This window comes from Chrysemys picta, chromosome 3 (assembly GCF_011386835.1).
Source record: "Chrysemys picta bellii isolate R12L10 chromosome 3, ASM1138683v2, whole genome shotgun sequence".
In the NCBI taxonomy this organism is placed as follows: domain Eukaryota; kingdom Metazoa; phylum Chordata; order Testudines; family Emydidae; genus Chrysemys; species Chrysemys picta.
Window position 1 is genome coordinate 167,405,131 of NC_088793.1, and position 21,167 is coordinate 167,426,297.

At 42.6% G+C, this 21,167-nt stretch overlaps 1 protein-coding gene and 1 long non-coding RNA gene across 2 annotated transcripts; one reads left to right on the forward strand and one right to left on the reverse strand.

The window, feature by feature from the left end:
- Positions 1–7,003: 7,003 nt before the first annotated feature.
- Positions 7,004–11,227, reverse strand: LOC135982502 (uncharacterized). The gene is made up of 2 exons (XR_010599892.1): positions 9,731–11,227; positions 7,004–8,825 (listed from the first exon to the last, which is right to left on the reverse strand). It is a non-coding gene; the product is annotated as an uncharacterized LOC135982502 (long non-coding RNA).
- Positions 11,228–11,254: 27 nt separating this feature from the next.
- Positions 11,255–20,098, forward strand: SLC30A1 (solute carrier family 30 member 1). Its single transcript, XM_005306338.4, has 2 exons — positions 11,255–12,230; positions 14,132–20,098. The coding sequence occupies exons 1-2, from the start codon at positions 11,624–11,626 to the stop codon at positions 15,034–15,036; spliced, it is 1,512 nt and encodes a 503-aa protein (XP_005306395.1). The 5' UTR covers positions 11,255–11,623; the 3' UTR covers positions 15,037–20,098.
- The last annotated feature ends 1,069 nt before the right edge of the window (positions 20,099–21,167 follow it).

The following is a 21,167-nucleotide window of genomic DNA, read 5'->3' on the forward strand; positions in this document are numbered from 1 at the left end:
TGTAACAACTTTGCAGGACTGTCCACATTAACAGTTTAGACCCAATACCAGGATAACACTACACGTAATTACAGTGTGACAAGTGTCTATTAAAAAAGAATGAAAAAACACAGCAACAGCTATAACCCATTCCTAATTATTCTGCATCTCTTAATAAAGTAGAATTGAGTAAGGGTTTAGTAACATCCAACATTTCATGCCTTTGACTCCATTAATAACACATCCTAGAGGACAATTCACTGACAGTTGCCACATATCCCCAAATGTAGCACTAAGTTGTCATACGTTTGGGTTCCCTCACACAAATGAATGACAAAAGTGGTTCACAGGATCCTGACCCATTTCATTGTAAGGTGGATGCACAGTCACTTAGTGATGCAGAGTCACTTTCAACTATGTTTCTGGGTGCCTACATGCTGGAATTTGAGACTCCAGATGTTCTGAATATCATGTGGGATGGATCACATATTTCACAAGCTGCCACCCTGATCACATGGAGACTTGGTGGACAAGTCCTTCCAGGGGTGGCTACAATCAACTCCATATTCTTGATGTCTTGTCATCTTAACAGTGGCAGTGCTGTTGCACAGATGGCTTCACTCAGTTGCATCTGCAGAGGCTGTTGAGCAGTAATTAATCCATGTGTAAGGTGGACGATCTTTTCTGCAACACGTAGTCTGTGTTTCCACAAATGGTGAAATAGGAGAGTCTATAGTGGTGCTGTGATGTGCTTAAAATGCCCCTTTTGGGGAATCCTTTTGAGCTAAAGCAGATGTGTTGTTCCAGGTTCAGAAATCCCTTCTGGGTGTACAGATGCCTGTGGAAGAGCTAGATTTTCACATTGCAACCCAAGCAAACAGATTTATCTGCTTCTTATCTCAGATCCACCATGTAGACCTCATGGATGTATATGGTTTACTATTTAACTAAGCTAGATATAAATAAGGGAAATACAAGTTGTGCTCCCCGGTACGTGCCACTCACAATCACCATTTTACCATATGAATGACTTCATGAACTGTATAGAATAACAGCATGAGATGTTTGGACCAAGAGTTTTAAAACTGGGTGCCTAAAGTTAGGCTTCTAAATCCTCATTTAGGTGCCTAAATAAATGGCCTGATTTTCAAAAGGGTAGAGCATCCAGCAGTTCCCATTCATTGCCATTTATTTAGGCAACTACATTTGGATTTAGGGGCCTAACTTTGTCCCACACTTAGGGTCTGTTTCCCCATTGCATGTGTTTAATTACTTTTAAACTAAAAATGATGTCTTTTCAAATGACCGATGTGCACACTCATAATTTCCCCACAGCATTCATTTTTATAAGTGTCATAGTGGGTATTCACCCACAAAAGCTCATGCTCCAATACGTCTGTTAGTCTATAAGGTGCCACAGGACTCTTCGCTGCTTTTACAGATCCAGACTAACACGGCTACCCCTTTGATAGTATCTTATATGTATCAAGCACCTTGCCTTCTGATGGATTTCTTCACAAACCCTATAAAATACATCACTGAAATTCAGCTGCATATTGAAATAATTGCCTCAGGCTCCTTAAGACATGAATTCTTAATCTGGGGGGTTGCGATTCTCAGGATGGTTATAAACAAGGGTCAGAGGGTCATGGCCACCCTTATCCTTTCCTTGTTGCTAACTGGAAGGGGGCTCACGGGGGAGTCTTGGTATGGAAAAGCAGGTCCTAGTGTAGGAAAAGTTGAGAACTACTCCAATGAAAGATTGGGGGAGAGGGCAAGGGAGGCCCCTGCTCCAAACACACAACACAAGAATGAGAGGAAAGCCCTGCTTTTACAAAAGCACCATGGGATAGTTAATGACAGTTCAGAGCAGACAGGACCTTCGTCCACAATTTTCAAACTCGAGTGCCTAAGTTTAGCAGCTAAATATGTGGCTTGACTTTTCAATAGTGCTGGGTATTTGCAACTGCCATTTGTTTCAATGAGTGCTCAGAACCTCTGAAATTCAGGCTATGGGCCTAAATATGGATTCAGGTGCCTAGCTCTAAGGGCCAAAGTTTGAATATATTGGCCCTAGTTTTTAAGGTCTCTTCTGAAAGACACTTACCGTGCAAATGTCTCTGCACTTACTTTACCTACTGTGCATCAGAGAATGATGAGCTGAACTTGCTGGGATCTGAACCTATGGTTCTAGGGAACATAAGCATACCTAGGAAGTTACTTAGATCAGTAAGCCCCTCCTATTTATGATAGAGCGATATCTCTTAGGTTCTTTCTAAAGATAATCAATATGTAGTCTCAGCAAGAATTATGATTTGACAATGTGATTTATTAAAAATATCACATAAAGGACTATTAAGTTCAGCAATAAGATACAAGTATTCCCAACCAATCATTTGAAAGATAGTTTTTCCTTCCATGGATTCAATATTTATAGACTTTCCCCCCTCCCTGTTGAATCATTATTACTTGTCTTTCCAGCAGAGAACAGATGATCTGGAAATGTGGATGACATTCAAAGTAATTTTTTCTAGAAAGTGATTAATACAGTGGTGAATATTTTTCAGTTTAGAATCTAATTCAGAATGGATGAGAGCTAAAACGGCTACAGAAAAAAGTGTTCGCTCAAATAATTTTGGAATGATTCTGAACTTCATAGCTGATGGGAGCAATAGTTTTTCCTGTTTACATGTGAATTTGGAGAAAATGTCTGTTTGGAACTTAGATCAAATGGTAATTAAAGCAGCCAGGAAATCCGTTGGAAGTTCAAAGGAAAGTACACATTCAATGAAGATGGTCATAGATTGGGTCTGTATTTAATTATGGCAGATGGTCTGGAGGTGTTGCCGACTGTCACATGCAACTTAATCAAACGAATAGATTGCTAGCAGCAACACAAAGTGGTTAAATCTAATCAAGAAGGGAAGGCTCAAAAGCTGGTAGGAATGGGTCATTTCCCCCTGCCTTGCAAGGGTTAGGTTAAAAAAATAATGGGTGAAATCCTGTCCCCATTCAAGTCAACGAGAGTTTTGCCACTGATTTGAATGGGGACAGAATTTCACCCAGTGTCTTCTTGGAAGAAGAAATATCTTTGCTTTCCAGAGTGATAAGATGCTCTTCATATCTTATAGGCTGATAACAGCAATATTTTTTCACCTTAAAACCACAGTTCAAGAAATCACTTAAGCATATGTTTAGTCTATCCCTATTCAAGAAAGAACTTACATAGCTTTACGCACATACTTAAGCACTTTCTTGAACAGGGATGCTTTTGTGAATTAGAGGCTCCGGTTGAACTGTAATAGGGCTATATATGTAGCTGATTTACTTTTCATTTGTATTGTTTTCCATCACAATACACAAACTTGTTTGCGTAGACAACTGTAGAGTAAATGCTGTTGTTATTGCTGATTGGGTGTAATCTGAAGGTACATTTTTAAGGACAGCTAACTGACAGAGACATTACCTACTACAATCACAATCTAAAATGAACACAGTCTCTGTAGGCTTCAGAGCCTACAGTCTCTGAACTGGAACAGACTGACAGAGTCATGTTCACCAAACAGAGTCCAAAAAGTCTCTGTTAGAAGCAAGGACAGCTCTGGTGACTCTACAGAAGGGGAACAAGTTAAGTGTCCATAGAAGTCAGAGTGCACTGTGAGGGCCAGTGTTGACAGAGCATAGAAGAATGGATGATTATGAGAAGGAGCTCTGGGATTATCTGTCTGTTATTATAGCATCTGAGTACATCCCAAAGTCCCCGGGGGAAATACTGGCCTCACTGAAGTCAGTGGGGAATTTTGCCATTGACTTCAGTGAGGCCAGGATTTTGCCACCAATGTCTGATTACTGCATAAAACACAACTTAATGTAAGTAAGCTTTTTAAGGAAAAAAAAAAGAGAGGCGGGGGTAACTTCAGCAATCTAATTGCAAACTACAAACCACAAGAGGAATTTTGTGTGTGACTGCTCTAGAGGTTTATGGATAAAGTTTCACCTTCACAGAGTCCTGACTGCTCTAGAGGTATGGTACTCAAGGAATTAATTCAAGTAGGGACAAAATGATCGCCTATAAGCATACCGGCATATGGCTTAAATCTGTGCGTTCCTACTTAGCCTGCATTTTATGAGACAGTCCCATGGATTTGTCCAATGACCTATAAATCCCAAAATTAGGGTCTGCTCCTATTGACATTAATGGGAATTTGGAGTCATATTACAATAGAAATGTGTGGGAATGGCAGTTTATGGCAACCTAGTTTATGGGAATGACACTGGGGTATGGTCAAGGAGATGCAATATTGTGAGGACAGGAGGAAGTGGCAGCACACTGAGCATGATAGATACAGTCACCTGGCATCTTTGAGTAGGGTAGGATCTTCTTTAGTTGAGACATTTGAGATCATGTAACTTGGGGGCAGGCAGGCGGAGGGTGGGGGGACCAAACCAAGCCAATCAGGCCTTCTTTACACTTCAGAAAGGAGCGAAGAAATGGCTTAAGTCATAGGATCATAATGTTTAAAACCAGAAGGGACGACCAGATCATCTAGTCTGACCTGCTGTTTATCACAAGCCAATAAATGCTACCCAGCCACCTCCATCCCAAGCCCAGCAACCAGAATTAGACTAGCTCTCAGGAGACTACACTTTTGTGTGCCAGGGGCAGAGGAAAGCTAAGGTACACCAATGTCCAAGGCCCCTGTAACGGCAGGGAATTAAGTGAGATATCATCAGAAAGCTGCCCCCACACTTCCTTCCAAATCACCTTTAAGAACTCAGCTGAAATAACCCTGGTTCTTTTAGCATTTTTTTTTCTAGTGGGGGCCCAAGTCTCGGAAGTAAAATAAAATAAGGGCTTAGCGATCATAAACAACTATTGTGGTTTAAGTTGTATTGGCTAAACGGATATTACTGTATTGATACACTTTATATGACTGAGGCAAGATTCTGAGCCCAGTACTTTTAATCATCAATGAAATCCTACAGTGAGAGAGATGGTGAAAACAACTAACATCCTTGTCAATAATAGCAGTTGTAATGCAATAAATGACAGAGTTTATAGTCCTGGGCCTCCAAAATGCCTCCTGTCCTACAAGTAAAATTCCACTGGATAACACAGAGTTCTTATAAAATTAAGACCCTCTCTACCTGTGGGACAGGAGGGAGTTTAAAGAGTGAAAGCCATATTACCTATTTTGTCCCCAGTTTCCAGGTTATGAATAATGCTTGCTTATTAACTCATACTTTGATATAGAGGATGGTGGCGGAAGTGGGGACATTGGAAATGCTCCATGTCAGTATAATTGGTCACCACCTTCCTGCTTATGTATAATGTATCATTAAATCATATTTTAATAGAGGGAGTGGGATGTTTGGGAAAACATTTCAGCAATCTAATTATCAGCTCTATGATAATGCCTCTTTATGAAATTCATTAAAGCATTCCATGCAGTTTTCTCCAGCAGAACAATTAAAGAACAAACAAAAAAAGACCTAGATTTTTACATATAAACAGACGCACACAAAATGAGTTTCAGGAAACTGTATATAGGTTAGCATAACTGGCCTTGTACTGCCTGGGCAGTCTGAGTAATATGAGGAAGATGATCTAGCAGGAGGGAGGGTGAGGGCATACGAGATGGCATGTAGGATCAGATTAATCTGGATGATGATTATAAGGGAGTTACTAGACTATGAAGTGCTTGGCTGAGGCTAGTAGAAACAAATGTTAAATTGCTGGGCCTGGTTATGCTGCTTGGTTATTTCACAGGAGTAGGAAGAACCGTCCTCAGTAATCTTATAAATGCACTGGGCCTGGTTTTCCATCTCAATCTGTCTGAAACATGTTGTATGCTCATGTATCACAATGGCTTTGATATTTCTACCTGTAGACTCAGTCTCCTGTCCTCCTATTGTATTCTCTTCCCATGTTCTTTTGGTATTTTCTCTGTTCCAGCTATCTCTGCTGCCTCTGCTTATATTCATCTGAATTAGTTGCAGCTACAGTTCCCTCCCTCTTCACCTCACACTATAGCTCCTCCAGGCATATTTCATTCCTTCACATTTATTTTTTTGGTTGCTATCCAGTGTTTGTTCTCTTTTGGCCTCTGAGAACACCAGAGGTGAGGCAGGGAAATCATCTCTGGAGCTCATCCAGACCTTTCTCATTCATTGTGAAATTCATCTCAGTACTGATGGCCCAAGTAAGGTTTCATGTAAATCCAATCTAGAGCTGGTAAAAAAAAATATGGAAAATTATTTAATGAAAAAAAATTGAAATGTCAAAGTTGGCTTGAAATGGTTTCCATTATATACAGGGTTTACAGTTTGGTTCGAAGGCTCTAAGTACCCCCATTATACAAATTGTTCCAGCACCTTTGACTGAACATCATAAAATGAATGTCTAGTGTAGTAATGGTGATTGAGGTTATTTTACTCTTTTAATTATTTATTATGGTACATGGTAACTTCCTCAAGTTTGGAAAAGTTACAGAATGGCAAAAGGAAAAGAGAAAAAAAGGAGCATGAAAAAGTAAAAATACCCCCTTTCTCTCCCCCAGAGAGAACTAAACATTGACACTTCAAAATTCAGAATTCAAAAACTTCAAAATTTGAAATTCCAAAAAGTTTGGTTTCAACAAAAAATGACAAATTTGGAAAAACTTAACCCTTTTGTGAAAATTTTTGGTTAAAAGACTATTTTTCATCAAATAAGTCTAAAATGAATTTTTTTTTACCAGCTGTAATCTAAACTGCTATGGAAGGAGCATGGCAGTATTAATGGCATACAAGGAACAGATGCTTTGGCTCATAACTTGGTTGCAGAGCTGAAGATGACCAAAAGATTTGTCTCCCAGATAGTGGGGGATTAGAAAAAGATTACATCTAGAATCAATTTTTATCTGGATTAAGTATCTGTCCTAGTCGCAATCCCCCTTCCCCACAAGTTTCATTACACTGATTAGATTTGTATTGGCTGGGCCACTGATCCTATGTAGGACTTGGTGCAATAAATAGATGCAACTTTTCTTTTTTTAGTGTGTGCATAGTTGTCCAGCCAAGCGATGGCATCTTCAGTTCTTCTAGGCCACCGCTGAACCTAGTCAGCAGGCATTCATTGACAATGTGCGTCATCATCTGTGTTGCCCTGCAGCGGCACAAAGGGCTTAATATTTATGTCTCCTATTAAAACTTCTTAAATGCCATAGAATTTGGTCACCAGTTCAGGGCATTCTCCAATATGGGGTGAGCTAATGGAAGTGGAGTTCTGCCCTGACAATGGAATATATATTCTATAACAATAATAATGATTATGCCCAGGAACTGATTTTTCAGGGTGGTGAGATAACTGGACTACAGAGGTGGTAGGGTGGTGATGAGGAAGGACCGAAGATTCACAACATTAATGTAATTTTCTGGGGAAATTCTTGTTCACGCATGCCTCTCTGAGTAAAGGTCAGTCCGGTTAAACCTCCTCTAGACCACTGGTGCTCAACCAGGGGTCCGGGGCCTCTTGGGGGGCTGTGAGCAGGTTTTGGTGGATCCACCAAAATAAACTGGGCTTCAGCCCAGGTGACAGGGCCTTGGGCTTCAGCCCAGATGGGACTTGGGGAGGGAGTGCCACTTCCACCCCGACTCACCGCATTGGGCCACCCAGCCTGTCCGGGTTGGGGAGGGGGCTCAACCAAAAACTGCAGAGTCACTGCAGAAGAGAGATCTCCCCCTGTCATTAGAAGGGGTTGCCACACAGCCACTGACTCCATGAGCAGGCAGCACCTAGCCAAGGAGGTACCCCACTGCTCTGCCCTGCATCATCAGCACTTCAGGGAGCAGGGCCAAATGGGAGGCAGAAATCTGGAGGGGGGGGGCATTTGTCCTCACATGCCCCCCATGTCACCTCTGATTGGGGTCTGCAGGTTTGTCTATTTAAGTTTAGGGGCCCTGAGTAAAAATAGGTAGATAACCACTGCTCTGGACAACAGAAAAACAGGAATAGCTATTATGTTTAGACAGATAAACATAACATTAATGGTTATTTTGTAGCTATAGGAATGGTCACATAGCAACAGTGGCAATAAGTGATGTCTTCCACCTCCAACTTGCCAGGAAACCACATGTTTTATTTCATGTATCTAGGACTGAAAAGTTGGAGACAACATTGGCTCCTACTTTGCTTCCAATGTCAATTCAAAGCATTGGTCTCAGTTATGAAGGCTGTGAATGGGTTAAACTCTGGCTATATCAGAGACTATTTCTTCATTTATGATCCACCCAAAAAGCTGAAGTCCTTCAGGGTAATGCAGCAAAACATGACCAGGGTGAATCTATAGAGTGCCAGAGATTTTCTGCTAATGACCCTTGTCTATGGAGTGACTTACCAGAGGAGATAGGGCTTAACTTAAAACTCAGTCATTTCTTAAATTTTGCACATCACTAAATCACCACCATAATTGGTTCCCTTGTGTGCAGTCTTAGTAGAGGCAAAGGGAAACTGTCCATTCATTTCAAGAAATGTTCCCTCCAAAACATTTTATATCCCATGTTTTCCAGGATCCTCCCTATGTCATTAGTGTGATTCTATTTCCTCTCCTTGTGGTGCTAGGATGTTTGCAGCAAGACGAGGGGGACACGAAAGATTGTGATATAATGTTTTGATGCAATGCGATAACTCTTTCAGCCGGTGTGACTGAATGCTACTGGCACGGCCAAGAATCCAGTGGAGTTTGTCCAGTCCCAAGCCATGTCCAATTACTATTTTCATCATAACTACGGCATCCAGAACAGGCAGCCACTGAGGGTTCAGGCTTATGGTTGAGCTGAGGTCATGGGAGGAAGAGAAACTTTGCCTGTGGAAAGAAGGTAGACACAGGGTGATATTATTTTCCTCATTGCTGCTACGAAGTGGTGAGCAGACTGGTTTGGGGGATACCCCATTAACAAGGGAATGGATGGAATGTTGGAATCAGAAAATTTCAGGGCAGTTGGGGGCTTGGCAATTGGGAATGATAGTTGGGGGGAATGACTGTTGGATTGGCTATTGGGAATAACACTGGAAGTTGGCTGTCGGATCTGGCAGGTGGAAGACTGGCTACTGGATTTGGTAGTTGAGGGAATGGCCATTGGAACCAACAGTTTGAGGGTTGGTTGTTGGCACAGGCTGGCTGAGGAGAGCCGCTCTCATGATGAGGTCCTTCTGGTGGAACAGAAGAGCTGCTGATGGTTGAAGTAATAAGAAGTAGCATGTCCCAGTGTCTTATGACACTATATTCTATGACCGTGTCTCTCTCATATCCTGGGACCAGCACAGCTGACTACAACAACACTGCAAACCAGTGTCTTATAAGTGTGATGAGTTTTAAGAAAAAGAAATATTTCAAAATAGTTAATGGTCACAGGAGAGGGAGAAAATAAGATATTTATAGAACAGGGAAAGGATTATGGGACTGACTTATGATGATTAGGGAACAAGAGACACATTTCTGTGGCACTTCATCTTCAGCCTTCTCCAGTGCAGCTCTAGTTAAGTCTCAAACATACAGGCGAGTCTCATCTTACGCGGGGGTTCCGTTCCGCAGTTAGCGAGTAAAGCAAAAACCGCGTATAGTCAAAATTACATTGAGTTGAATGGCAGGCAAAATCGCCCACACTACAGGTACAGTATTAAAATTATTTTGTTTGTTTTGTTTTTGCCGACTGCGTAAAGCTGAAATTGCGCATGTTTGCGCGTAAGATGCGACAGACCTGTACATACCCCAGCAACCTCTGTATCCAGACATCCAGTCGTTGTCCATGAGAACCTCAAATGAGGAAAGGATACATAATGGTAACTGTGGGATAGTGAGAGTGAAAAATCTTTAGCTACAATCAAGACAAAACACTTTGCAATCTATGTACGAGGAAAGCATGGAGTGTTTTTCATTATTTTGAACTTGTTTATAATTCACAGTTCTTTTTTTACTCATTGTAGAAACATTTGATTTAACAAATGTCTGGTTAAGAATCCGTTATTGATTTAGGATATAGTGATCAGTATGGATAACTTCTATTCCAGGTCTGCCCAGCTGAAGGTCAGTAAAGCCAAAACTTCATGTTTCCCTGCTTTCCTCTCCCATTCCTAACTTTGATGCTTACTGTGGGCAGGTGGGATTGGTTCACATAACCATTATCCCAGCATGACCTATTAGTAACTCCAGTGCTTTACACAGCAGCACTGCATCATTTTGAAAGTTAATTGTAGAGCTGAAAAAAACACGAAGGAGCATGGTTCTCTGATGAGTAATGATTATCCTGAAACTAAACAAGCTGCTATGTTTCTGGTGTTATTTCCTCAGCTTGGCCTGAGCCACTGGTGTCAGTATCCCATTGAAGCATGTGTTATTTTTGTAGTCTTGTGGGAGATGTAAGGGCCCCTCAGTCTGCTGTTTGCGGTGCAGCTCTGCATGGGTGCTGACCCCAGTTAGAGGGTTAGGAGGTGGAGGGGACTCTGTGGGAGCAGGACTCACTTTACTGGGTTCAGAGGAGCCGAAGATGGACGTTTAGACAGCTGTGTTCTTGCTCCTAAGGGTGCAGGCCCCCTCTGCGGCGCCCGTAGGTCCCAGTTACAAGAGAGATGGCGGGCGAGCGTGTCCCCTAGAGGTGCTCGGCCCGGGGGTGCCCAGTCCCGGGGCGGGCGGGGAGCCGCAGACACATGATGGGGGGGGGCTCACTTCGAAGCCCGAGGCCTCTGGGGGGGGTGCCCTTTGCCCACCCCCGTGGCGCTGCTCTCGTGGGGGCATTTCCGGGCTCTCAGGGACCCGCCCCCCACTCGTGGGCTGGGGCCCGGCCGGCTCCAGTGCCGCGGGGCTGCGTGCGGGGAGCGGGCCGGTCACCAATCGGGAGCGGCGGCTCCGTGCAGACGCTCCCTGGGTGGGTCGGGTTCCCAGCACGGCAGCGGCGCCGGGCCGGCAGCGAGCAGCCACCCTCGCCCTCGGGCCCGGCCGGGCCGTGTGGAGAGCGGGAGCGGCAGGAGGAGACTCGCCCCACATAACCCCGTTTTGCACCAGTCCCGCAAACGGCCTCTCGGAGGGGGCGGGGCTAAGGGGACACCGCAGGAGCGACAGGGAGAAGCGTCCAATCGGCTTCCTCGCCCCGCCTCATTGGCCTCCTCCCCGCTTCTGGTGGCGGCCGGAGCCTATGGGCGCCGCGCCGGGGCGCGGCCATGCGCTGGACGTGATGGCTGCGGACCAATAGGGGAGAAGATGTGAGGCAGCCCCGGCCCCCCACTGCTGGGGCCGCAGCCAATAAGACGCGCCGGGGTTCCGTGTGGAAAGAATAGGGGGCTCGGGTGCAAAGTTTCGTTTCAAACCGTCTGCAAAGAGCGGCCGAGGAGGGGGAGCTGGAGAGCGACGGGCCGCCGCAGCGGAGTGACCGCGCCCGTCCCGCGCCCCGCTCAGCCCGGCTCGCGCTGCTCACCCCCCCCCCCCCCCCCGCTTTTCATTCGCGGCAGTTGTTGCCCCGCCAGGTGAGTGCGGAGCTCGCAGCCGCCCCGTCCCCGCCGCCCTCCCGTGGGGTCACCCCGTAGCGCCGAGTCCCGGTCATCCCCCGTCAGGGCGGCCAGCCTCCCCTCCCCGCTGGGCGCCGCTCCCCGCCGGGGCGGAACGCGAGGATGGCGGACAACGGGACGGGCGAGCCCCGGCAGCCCCGCTACCGCCGGGTGCGGCTGATGTGCATGCTGGCGCTCACCTTCCTCTTCTTCGTGGTGGAGGTGGTGGTGAGCCGGGTCACCGCCTCGCTGGCCATGCTCTCGGACTCCTTCCACATGCTGTCCGACGTCATGGCCCTGGTGGTGGCCCTGGTGGCCGTGCGCTTCGCCCAGCGCACCCGCGCCACCCACAAGAACACCTTCGGCTGGGTGCGGGCCGAGGTGATGGGCGCCTTGGTCAACGCGGTCTTCCTCACCGCCCTCTGCTTCACCATCCTGCTGGAGGCCATCGAGCGCTTCACCGAGCCCCACGAGATCCAGCAGCCGGTCGTGGTGATTGGCGTGGGAGCTGCGGGGCTCCTCGTCAACCTGCTGGGGCTCTGCCTCTTCCACCAGCATGGAGGTGGGGGGCACGGGCACTCGCACGGGGGGAGCCAGCACCACCGCAGCGGCAGCCGCACCAAATTGGAGCGGTCTTCGGGGGACGGTGATGCTGTGCTGCGCAAGGAGGAGACCAACACGCTGGTGGAGAATTGCAGCAGCACCAATGGAGTCAACCAGGAGAAGCTAGGTAAGCAGTACTGCCCCCGGTAGGATCCCTCCCTTAGCCTGAGGTCTGAAGGGGGAAAATCTCTTCTAGCAAATTTAGGAAGGCGAGGGGCTGGTAGACACGCCTGTATCAGATTGGGAGATGGGTAGGGGAGAGGTCCACTTCCTCTTTCTCAGAGGAGATGAAGTAGGACAAAGTAAGGGAGATATGACTTTGTCAAGTACCGTGGTAGAGGGGTAATGACATCCTGTACTACACAGTGGATTTTGGAGGCCACCTGCATGCTGGTGGAAGAAAAGTAAGAGACTCCCTCATTAGGTAGTAGTTTATGTAGTAGTATCTTGGTGACAGTTGCTGTTCCTATATTAGCTAGTCAAAGGATCCACAGGTACTCAGTACACTCATGCACCCTTCTTCTCCGACAACTTCCTTTCTGCATTGTGCCCTTGTTTGGCAATCCAGCAGACTTCGGTGTGGGTTGGGGGGAAATGCATCTCTACCAGACACCTGTCAGGTAAACTTTACATCTTCTTGTTCTCTAAGTGTTTAGCATAACATAAACTCAATCCGCTAATCATTGTGTAGTTGGGCTGTATGTTGGTTTTTAAAAGATTTGCTTTATGACAATATAGGAAGGTTGCTCTAGTACCTTAAGCATTAACTTGACCACTTAATAAGCCTTAGTGTTGTTTCACTTCCTAGGTAAGTATCCTAGTTTCAACATATAGTAACCCACTGAGTTAGAGCGACAAGGTTGGTAAGGTAATCTTTTTTTATTGGGCCAACTTCTGTTGGTTTGAGAGACAAGCTTACACAGAGGTATTCCGTTTCCCAGACCTGAAATACAGCTCTGTCTAAGCTCGAAAGCTTGTCTCTCTGACCATCGGAAGTTGGTCCAATAAAGATATTACCTCACCCACCTCATCTCCGTAAAATCCTTAGGCATTACAGTTAAGTATATCTGTGACAGAACCTCATTAGAATATTGTAGTTTGTAAAGTTGAAATGCTTGGAAATCAGAAAATGCAGAGTTAAATTTCCATGAAAAATACTAATTCTTTCTTGTCATACCTGAACACCGTATACCTCAGAAATTTGTAGTATCTACTATATGCCTTTATACTGTCATAGGTCTCTTCTACACTAGAAAACATTATATAAATAGTGGGGTTAAGCATGACCACATGATAAACTTAAAATATGATAGCCCTTGTCTATGCTGAGTACTAACATATGTCTCACATTGTGTTAGTTAACATGTGTTTTAACACTGTCATATCCTAGTGCAGACAAGCACTAACAATCTACATTCTAATGTCCTAACCAATTACCTTCTATGTATAAGCCATCTGTCTATCTCTTCATCTAGTTCTTCTATGGCCCCCATTTTCTGAGTACCTTCAAAAATTATAAAAATGTGCATATGGGTATATTTCTCTCCCTTCTGATCAGCAGTGACCACTAGACTTTCATAGTTATTGTGGAAGTGGTAGACTGGCTAGCTTGCTTTTTGTGCATTTTGCTCTGAAAGTAGTGAAGTTTCTAGTCACTTCACTCAGTTGAACCTCTTTGAATAAACTGCAACATCTTTTCTCTTACCTGGCCCTTCCTTATCCTACTATAGAAAGTACAACAGTTTCACAGCTTACTTTGTACAGATAATCAATAAACTCTTCTCTATCCACTATTCTGCTATAAGCTACAAGGACACAAATTGAATTGCTGGGCTATAACTGTAGGTGAATTGTGCAGTGGTAGAGGATTTAAAAAACAAAAACCTAAGTGAAGTCACTTTGCTACAATATTCACTGTAGTAATGTGGTTTCTAAACTTATTGTGAGTTCATACTATGATATAGTAAAATGTTTATAATATCTGATATTGTGATGTAGTATGTCACTGTTTCACTGTTTTCTTTGCAGGTGATGGCAAGGCGGAACTACAAGCAAATGGAAGCATTGGTCGTAACTCTCTGGACATTGAGGTTGAAGAAGACTCCAGTGGACAGCTTAACATGCGTGGAGTTTTTCTGCATGTGCTTGGAGATGCCTTGGGTTCAGTGATTGTGGTGGTGAATGCCTCGGTCTTTTACTTTTATTGGAACCCATGCCCCAAAGATGGGCCCTGTTTAAATCCATGTGTCAATAGCCATTGCATAGAAAATGCTACTGTAGCCCCACTGCTTGACAGTGCTGCTCTACCCATACAAGAGGGTATTCATGTAGCTGGTCCCTGCTGGGTGCTGTATTTAGATCCCGCTCTTTGTCTGATAATGGTTTGTATACTCCTTTACACAACTTATCCATTACTTAAGGAATCTGCCCTTATCCTTTTGCAAACTGTTCCCAAACAAATTGATATTTATTCTTTGAACTTGAAATTACGTAAACTTGAAGGAGTTGAAGCAGTCCATGAACTACATGTTTGGCAGCTGGCAGGCAGCAGGATCATTGGTACTGCTCATATAAAATGTCATGACCCTGCATCATACATGAAAGTGGCAAAGCACATTAAAGAGATTTTTCATGATGAAGGGATCCATGCCACTACAATTCAGCCTGAGTTTTCCAGTGTAGGCTCTGAATCAGGTGTTGGCAAATGTGAGTTTCCCTGCAGAACTCAGTGTGCTCTGAAGCAGTGTTGTGGGACAGCAGAAGGCAGTACTGAAAAGAAGACAGCAAAGACCTCTTCAATTGCTATTTCATGCTCAGAAATAATCATTGACTCTCCACACCACAAAACTAGGAGGACTAAATCGGAAAGTATACCTGCTGTTAGGCTAGAGGCAGACGATGACCCAGACACACAATTTGAATCATCTTTGTAATCTCCAGGGTTGTGCTGTTTTGAGTTTTGATGGCTTCAACTACAGCTTTATTGCAAGAAGAAGGGACTGATATTTGAGATGCAAGTTTGTCAAGCAATGTAATTGCTGAAGTCCCTGTTCTTGTCACATTGCTAAATCTAGAATGCTTGTTTTAAAGAACATAATAGCATTGTCATGACACAATGTGTTCGTGTTGACTTTGTAATGAGCGGCACTGAAAGAGTGCCAATGCTGTAAACAAAATTTTGGAAAACTAGTTTCAACACTTCAGCAGGAAGACTTTTGTTGTGCTTCAAATTAAAATATTTTCTCCCCTGAAAAGCTACTTGAGGGATAAGTAAATCGGAACTCAGTTTGTGTTTGACTTTTCATTGGGGCTACTCTTTCCCTTAATATTTGATTTGTAGATATTTTAATATATTGTTTGTAACCCACATGAAAGCCAAAGTTCATAGAATGTTTTTATTGATATAACAACATCAAACTAGAAACCACTTTGTCAGTTTCACACATTTTCCATAAACTTATACAGTGAACTATTGTGAGTGGGGTTATTTTTTGTGTGTGTGCGTGTGTGTGTGGATTTATTGCATAGCATAAATAGTAGCATATTTTAAAGGAAATGTATCACGTGATTGATAGAAAACTGTCCAATTTTTTTCCCCAGTGGGGCTATGGGGTAATTTAAAATTGGCTGTAAAAATCAGTTGTGAAAGTTATGTTCTGTTAAAATGTAAGTTCAACCTGCTGTATACTCTGGTCAGACTGAGAGATGAAGTGACTGATAAAGTAATTAATTGTTGGCTAATTCATAAAATATGCATTGTGTTCTTCCTTCTTCACAAGTTCAGTTGCACTTTTGATTTCATTAGATCATTGTATAAATGTAAGAATTTGCCAGAACCTTTAAGTTCCAGTGCTGTAACATTGGAACTGGAGCTTTTATTTAAAGGAGTTGGTATTTATCATAGTAATGCCAACCAGCACTGTTCAAGTGGAGCGTCTGTCAACATTGGCATTATATTTCCTGGGTTTCAAGGGTTTAAATGATAACTGCAGTAAAAATTCAATTGGATGAAATTTTGCTAATCATCTCAATGCAGCAGTAAGTACTTTTTACGGTAGGTGAAATCCTGGCCCCATTGAAGACAGTTGAAACTTTGCCATTGACATAAGTGGGGCCAGGATTTCATCCAATATATTTTACCCTTTTTAAAGTAATGTGTCAAAGAATTTTACTCATTGAATTTGTAAATATTCAGTTTAAAAATGTTTAACTCAACTAAATGATAGACTAGCTCTGAAGAAGCTGTTACAATGTGCCATCAACTCGTACTTTCTCAAGAATTGGGTCATTGACTCTTTGAGTCAGAGGGGTATTTGGGGAGAACAGAAGGCAATATAAAAGGGGACACTAAGGGACTTTGGGCCCATGCTGAGAGTCGTCTTCCAGGCCAAAATGTACCCTTAAATCCACCTTTGGAGTTACATATGTACAATGAGAAACAATGATTAGTAATTAAGCACAGGACTGAGAGTTGGAAGGACTGAGTTCTTTTCCCAGCTCTGTCACTTACATTGTGTGACCTTGGGCTAGTTGCTTAATCTCTCTCTGCCTCATTTTACCTATTTGTAAAATGCAGATCATACCTACCTCATGGGGTATTGTGAGGCTTAATCCATTGGTTTCTAAAGACCTTTGAGATCTTCTGATGGAAGGCACTATAGAAGTGCAAAGTTGTGTTGCTTGTTTTCCAACAGTGGCTCCTTTTACATATGTGCTGCAATAGCCAGGCACAACAGGATAATGTAAGGACCGTTTTGGCCTTATTTATGGATTTACTGCATACTGTGTTTGTAAGGTCTTAAACAGTATTTAAATTAATATATTTTATATTAAAAGTGTTTTGGTTAGTGAAGGAAATGTAGGTTCTCCTCCCTTCCCCCCCCCCTTTGAATATAGAGCTCCTCCCTAATTTGCATGTCTCTAATGTTCCCTATAATACTCACTCATAAGTGGTGCCCTTCCAGAGGGAGACTGGGCCTGTTTGTGACAGTGGGCTTACTCAGCTTCTCAGCAAAGTATTATAATGAGGTTTTACATTAAGATTGTTAGTAAATATATGGTAGTATATTTTGCAAATGTGCAATGAAGCATTGTCAAACTGCACCTCTGACATGAACAAAGTGCACTTGAAATACATATCCTTGCTTTTTTCACTGTAAGCTGTTTGACTAGTATGCTTAATAGTTTGTATTTGGTCTCCCAGTCACTAGTGGGAATTGGCAAGGTCCTGCTGTATAACTACCTAACAAAATATAAAACAGTTTATTGCCAAAAATATAGTATTACTGAAAGTCATGACTATTTGTTTTCCTTTTGCTTTTATAGAGAGGCTACTAGTCCTGACATGGTTGTCCTCTTTAGGTAACAGTCACAGATAAATACATCTTGAGTAGGTCTAGAAATCTAGACACTAATTCCATTGTAAATGCTTAATCTGTTTGTGCCAGAAGTCATATTTTTCTAGGGCTGTAGCCATTGCCTGCAATGGACACATCTTTAAATAAAAAGAAAAAACTTTTTTCCCCCTGCCACCCCCTGGACTTGAGTACAGTATATATTCCGTTTTAGGTCCAAGGTGGGAGTTATACTCCAATTGCTGTACGACTTGTACATTCATGTTGCTGTAATGAGCCCAAACTATATCCTGGCAACTTGCAATACATCTCAATCTTTTAATCTGATTTATACAGACTTGATTTAATTCTGAAGACCATAATTCCAGAATAGTGGCAGCTTTCTTGAATTACTGCATAAATTATTTTTTAAAGCATGAAATTAGTGACTCTATGAGTAAGCACTTTACCAGGTGGGACAGGAAAGCAGCTAATTGTCTGTATTGTGCATTCCTGATTTTTGTTAATAAAAACACAACACTGAATTTTAGGAAAAAGGAAACTAATACTTCAGTGTCTTTTTGTTTATGCTTCCCATGAAATTTTTCAGAAATATATCCAATGTTACTTGGTAGAGTATCTTACATCTGGTGGTAAGTTTCATTCATAAATATACTTATTTTAGAGTCAACTTCCTAGAGGTGTGTAGTAAACAAGTAGAAGTAGATCAAAATTTGAGGCAGCTTGAGGAAAACTGTAAGGGCTTGATACTGCAAACACTTATATTCATGAGTAGTCCTGTTGAACTCAGCGTATTGAAATATGCAATAGGGGCTATGGCTTTTCAAAAGAAGCCTCAAAAGTTAGGTGCTGATTTTTAGTGATAATTATTTTGAATCAATATAAAATGAAATGGGTAATACTATAGGGTTTTTCCCCATCAAAATTATGTTGCATAAGTAGTACTGGCTTGTAACTGAACTTTTAACTCTGTCTGACTTTTTTTCAAAGGCATTGAGCACCAATGCTCTTGTTGACTTCAGTTGGAACTGGTATTGCTTAGCACCTCTGAAAAGCAGGCAATCAAGTAACTCAGTGGGTAGTTAAGAGGGAAACACCATTTCTTTCTAGAATGCATATTCTAACCTATTCTGCTATAGGGAACTGTTTTTTTTCTGTATTTTTATATCTAGACATTCTGATTTTTCATGTGATGGGAGCAAGAAATGCTCTATTTAAGGGTATTTAAAACAGCATATTAAAACACATATATTGGATTTATTTCATAACACAGCATCAGTTATTTAGTCTTCTTAGAATTCTGATTTGTATGTTGCTTACTCAGTTCTGTGATGTTTGATTTGGCCTTGTACTTGAACCTTTTATTTCTCTCATGGATGGAAAGGAGGGGATTCTTTGTGTGCCTGAATTGAGACAGTCCTGAAAGCTTTCTAAGCCTGATGCAGCCTTACTGATAACAGGAGGTCTGATTCTTCCTTATGACCTTTAGTTTGTGAAATTAATTGCCTATATGGGATACTGTATAAATGTGAGCCTGATATTCTTTTCTATTTGTATATCTGAGTATTGGTTTAAAAAAATGCAACACAACACCTTTAGGCTACATTTTCCAAAGCATGTGGGTTTAGTTAGGATTCTTTTCTCACACCATGAGTTTAATTTTATAACCACTGTTGAGGGGACCTAGTTGACACATTTGTACCTATTGTCGAGACTTAATCAATGAAAACTTGGGCTTGGCTTCTATTAAATCAACATTCAAAGAAACAGCATATTGTAAAATAGTAAAGTCCTGTGACAAAATGCATCTCTCTAATGAGAAGCATTTAACTAATCTTGCTGTTCTGCTTACAAGTTCAGCTGTTTGACCAATAGCAGTATACTTTTACATGCATTCAGTCTTTTTAAAAATAGGAACATTGTAAGTAGAAACAAAGTTGGGAAGCGAGTTGTAAACCAAATTATCGTACCTCCTGTCATGGTTTCTGGTGCAAATACATGAATACTTACTGAGTTTGTGTCAGCACAATAAAGCAACTTTCAACATTTTTTTTTAAGAGGTAGTCAATGTTTGAATAAATCTTTGAATATCAAAATCTCCCCACATCGCTGCATAACAGTAGTTAAACTTTTAACACATAGGTCTCTGTCAAATTTAAGGTAGGTTTGCTAAATCTGACATATACACTTTTCACTTTGCTTTTAGAGTTTGTAGACTTTAGCTACTTTAGCACATAAAACACTGCTGTGTTCTATAGTTTAAATTTTCAATCCAAAACCATTGCAGTCCTAAGGAGTTGTTGCAAGAAAGGGGACTGCAGCAAAATAGATGTAGTTTTCATTAATAAGTCATAGGACAAGAATGCTCTTAAGTTCTATCTTGAAGAGCACGCTGACATGCATCAGTGTGTTCTTCATGAACCCCTTATTTTATGTAACTTTAGTGTTTGCCTGGGGGGAAAAGTGATGCAGTTTTATGCGGTTGTCATCTCCCTAACTGCAGAGCTGTATGTTTGGGTTCTTTTACTTTAAAACATTGTAATGTCTATGAATATATGTAATGTACATTTTTACAAAGCTGTTTCTACCTCAGTATGAGGCTTTGTGAACCGTTTATGTATTATAAATGTTCTATAAGACATGCTATTGTGTTTATTTTTTTTATAAAGTTCAGTGGGTGGTGGGAACTGTAAATAACTTTATAGTCCTGTGGGTGTGGTTCTTTCATCCATGCAAATCCTGGGTTGTGACCACCTAACCTAAGCAGGCTTTGAGCCTGGTTCCCATTTAAATGCTGGATGGTATCCTCGGTGACCCCCCCCCCGCCCCCTCCAACGGCAAGAGCCCCATGGATACTTCGGCGGGCACGGAGGCAGTGGAAAGAGGACCTAAGCTGGAGGATGAAGTTATTGATGAAGAGGTGGAGTTATAGGAGGATGTGCAGCTCCCGATGGGGTTGCCAAGTGGGGCAGGCAGCCAGGAACTGTTCTCCACTCTGGAGGTGTCTAGCCAGTCTCAGCAGTTGCTCTCTAGTGAGCAAGAAGCAGGAGATGAGACTCCTGGTAAGTGGCTGTGGCTTGTATAGTGTGGAGGTGGGTTCAGGGCACAGAAATATGGAAGGCTGGCTGTGTTTCCATGAGCTGGACACTTCCCGGTGTAGCTAATCAGTATGGCAGAACAGGGTGTTGATGCACACTGAGATCTCACGGGAATCCTCCAGAGAGATCTCTAGGAAAGTTTCCTGGAGGTACTCAAGTTTCAGAAGGGTAGCTGTGTTTAGTCTGTATCAGCAAAAACAATGAGGAGTTCTTATGCTGTACCTTGGAGACTACCACATTTATTTGGGTGTAAGCTTTCGTGGGCTAAAACCCACTTCATCAGATGCATGGAGTAAAAAATACAGAAAGCAATATTAAAAATTACAGCACATGAAAAGAGAGGAGTTGCCTTACCGGGTGGGGTGGGGTGAGGGTCAGTGCTAATGAGGCTAATTCAATTAAGATGGAAGTGGCCTATTCTCAACAGTTGACAGGAAGGCGTGAATATCAAAGGAGGAAAACTACTTTTGTAGTGCTAACAAAGCCAATGCACTCAAGGTGGACATCGCCCATTTCCAGCAGTAAACGTAGGTTTTAGCCCACAAAAGCTTATGCCCAAATAGATTTGTTACTCTCTAAGGTGCCACAAGGACTCCTTGTTGGTTTTTGGAG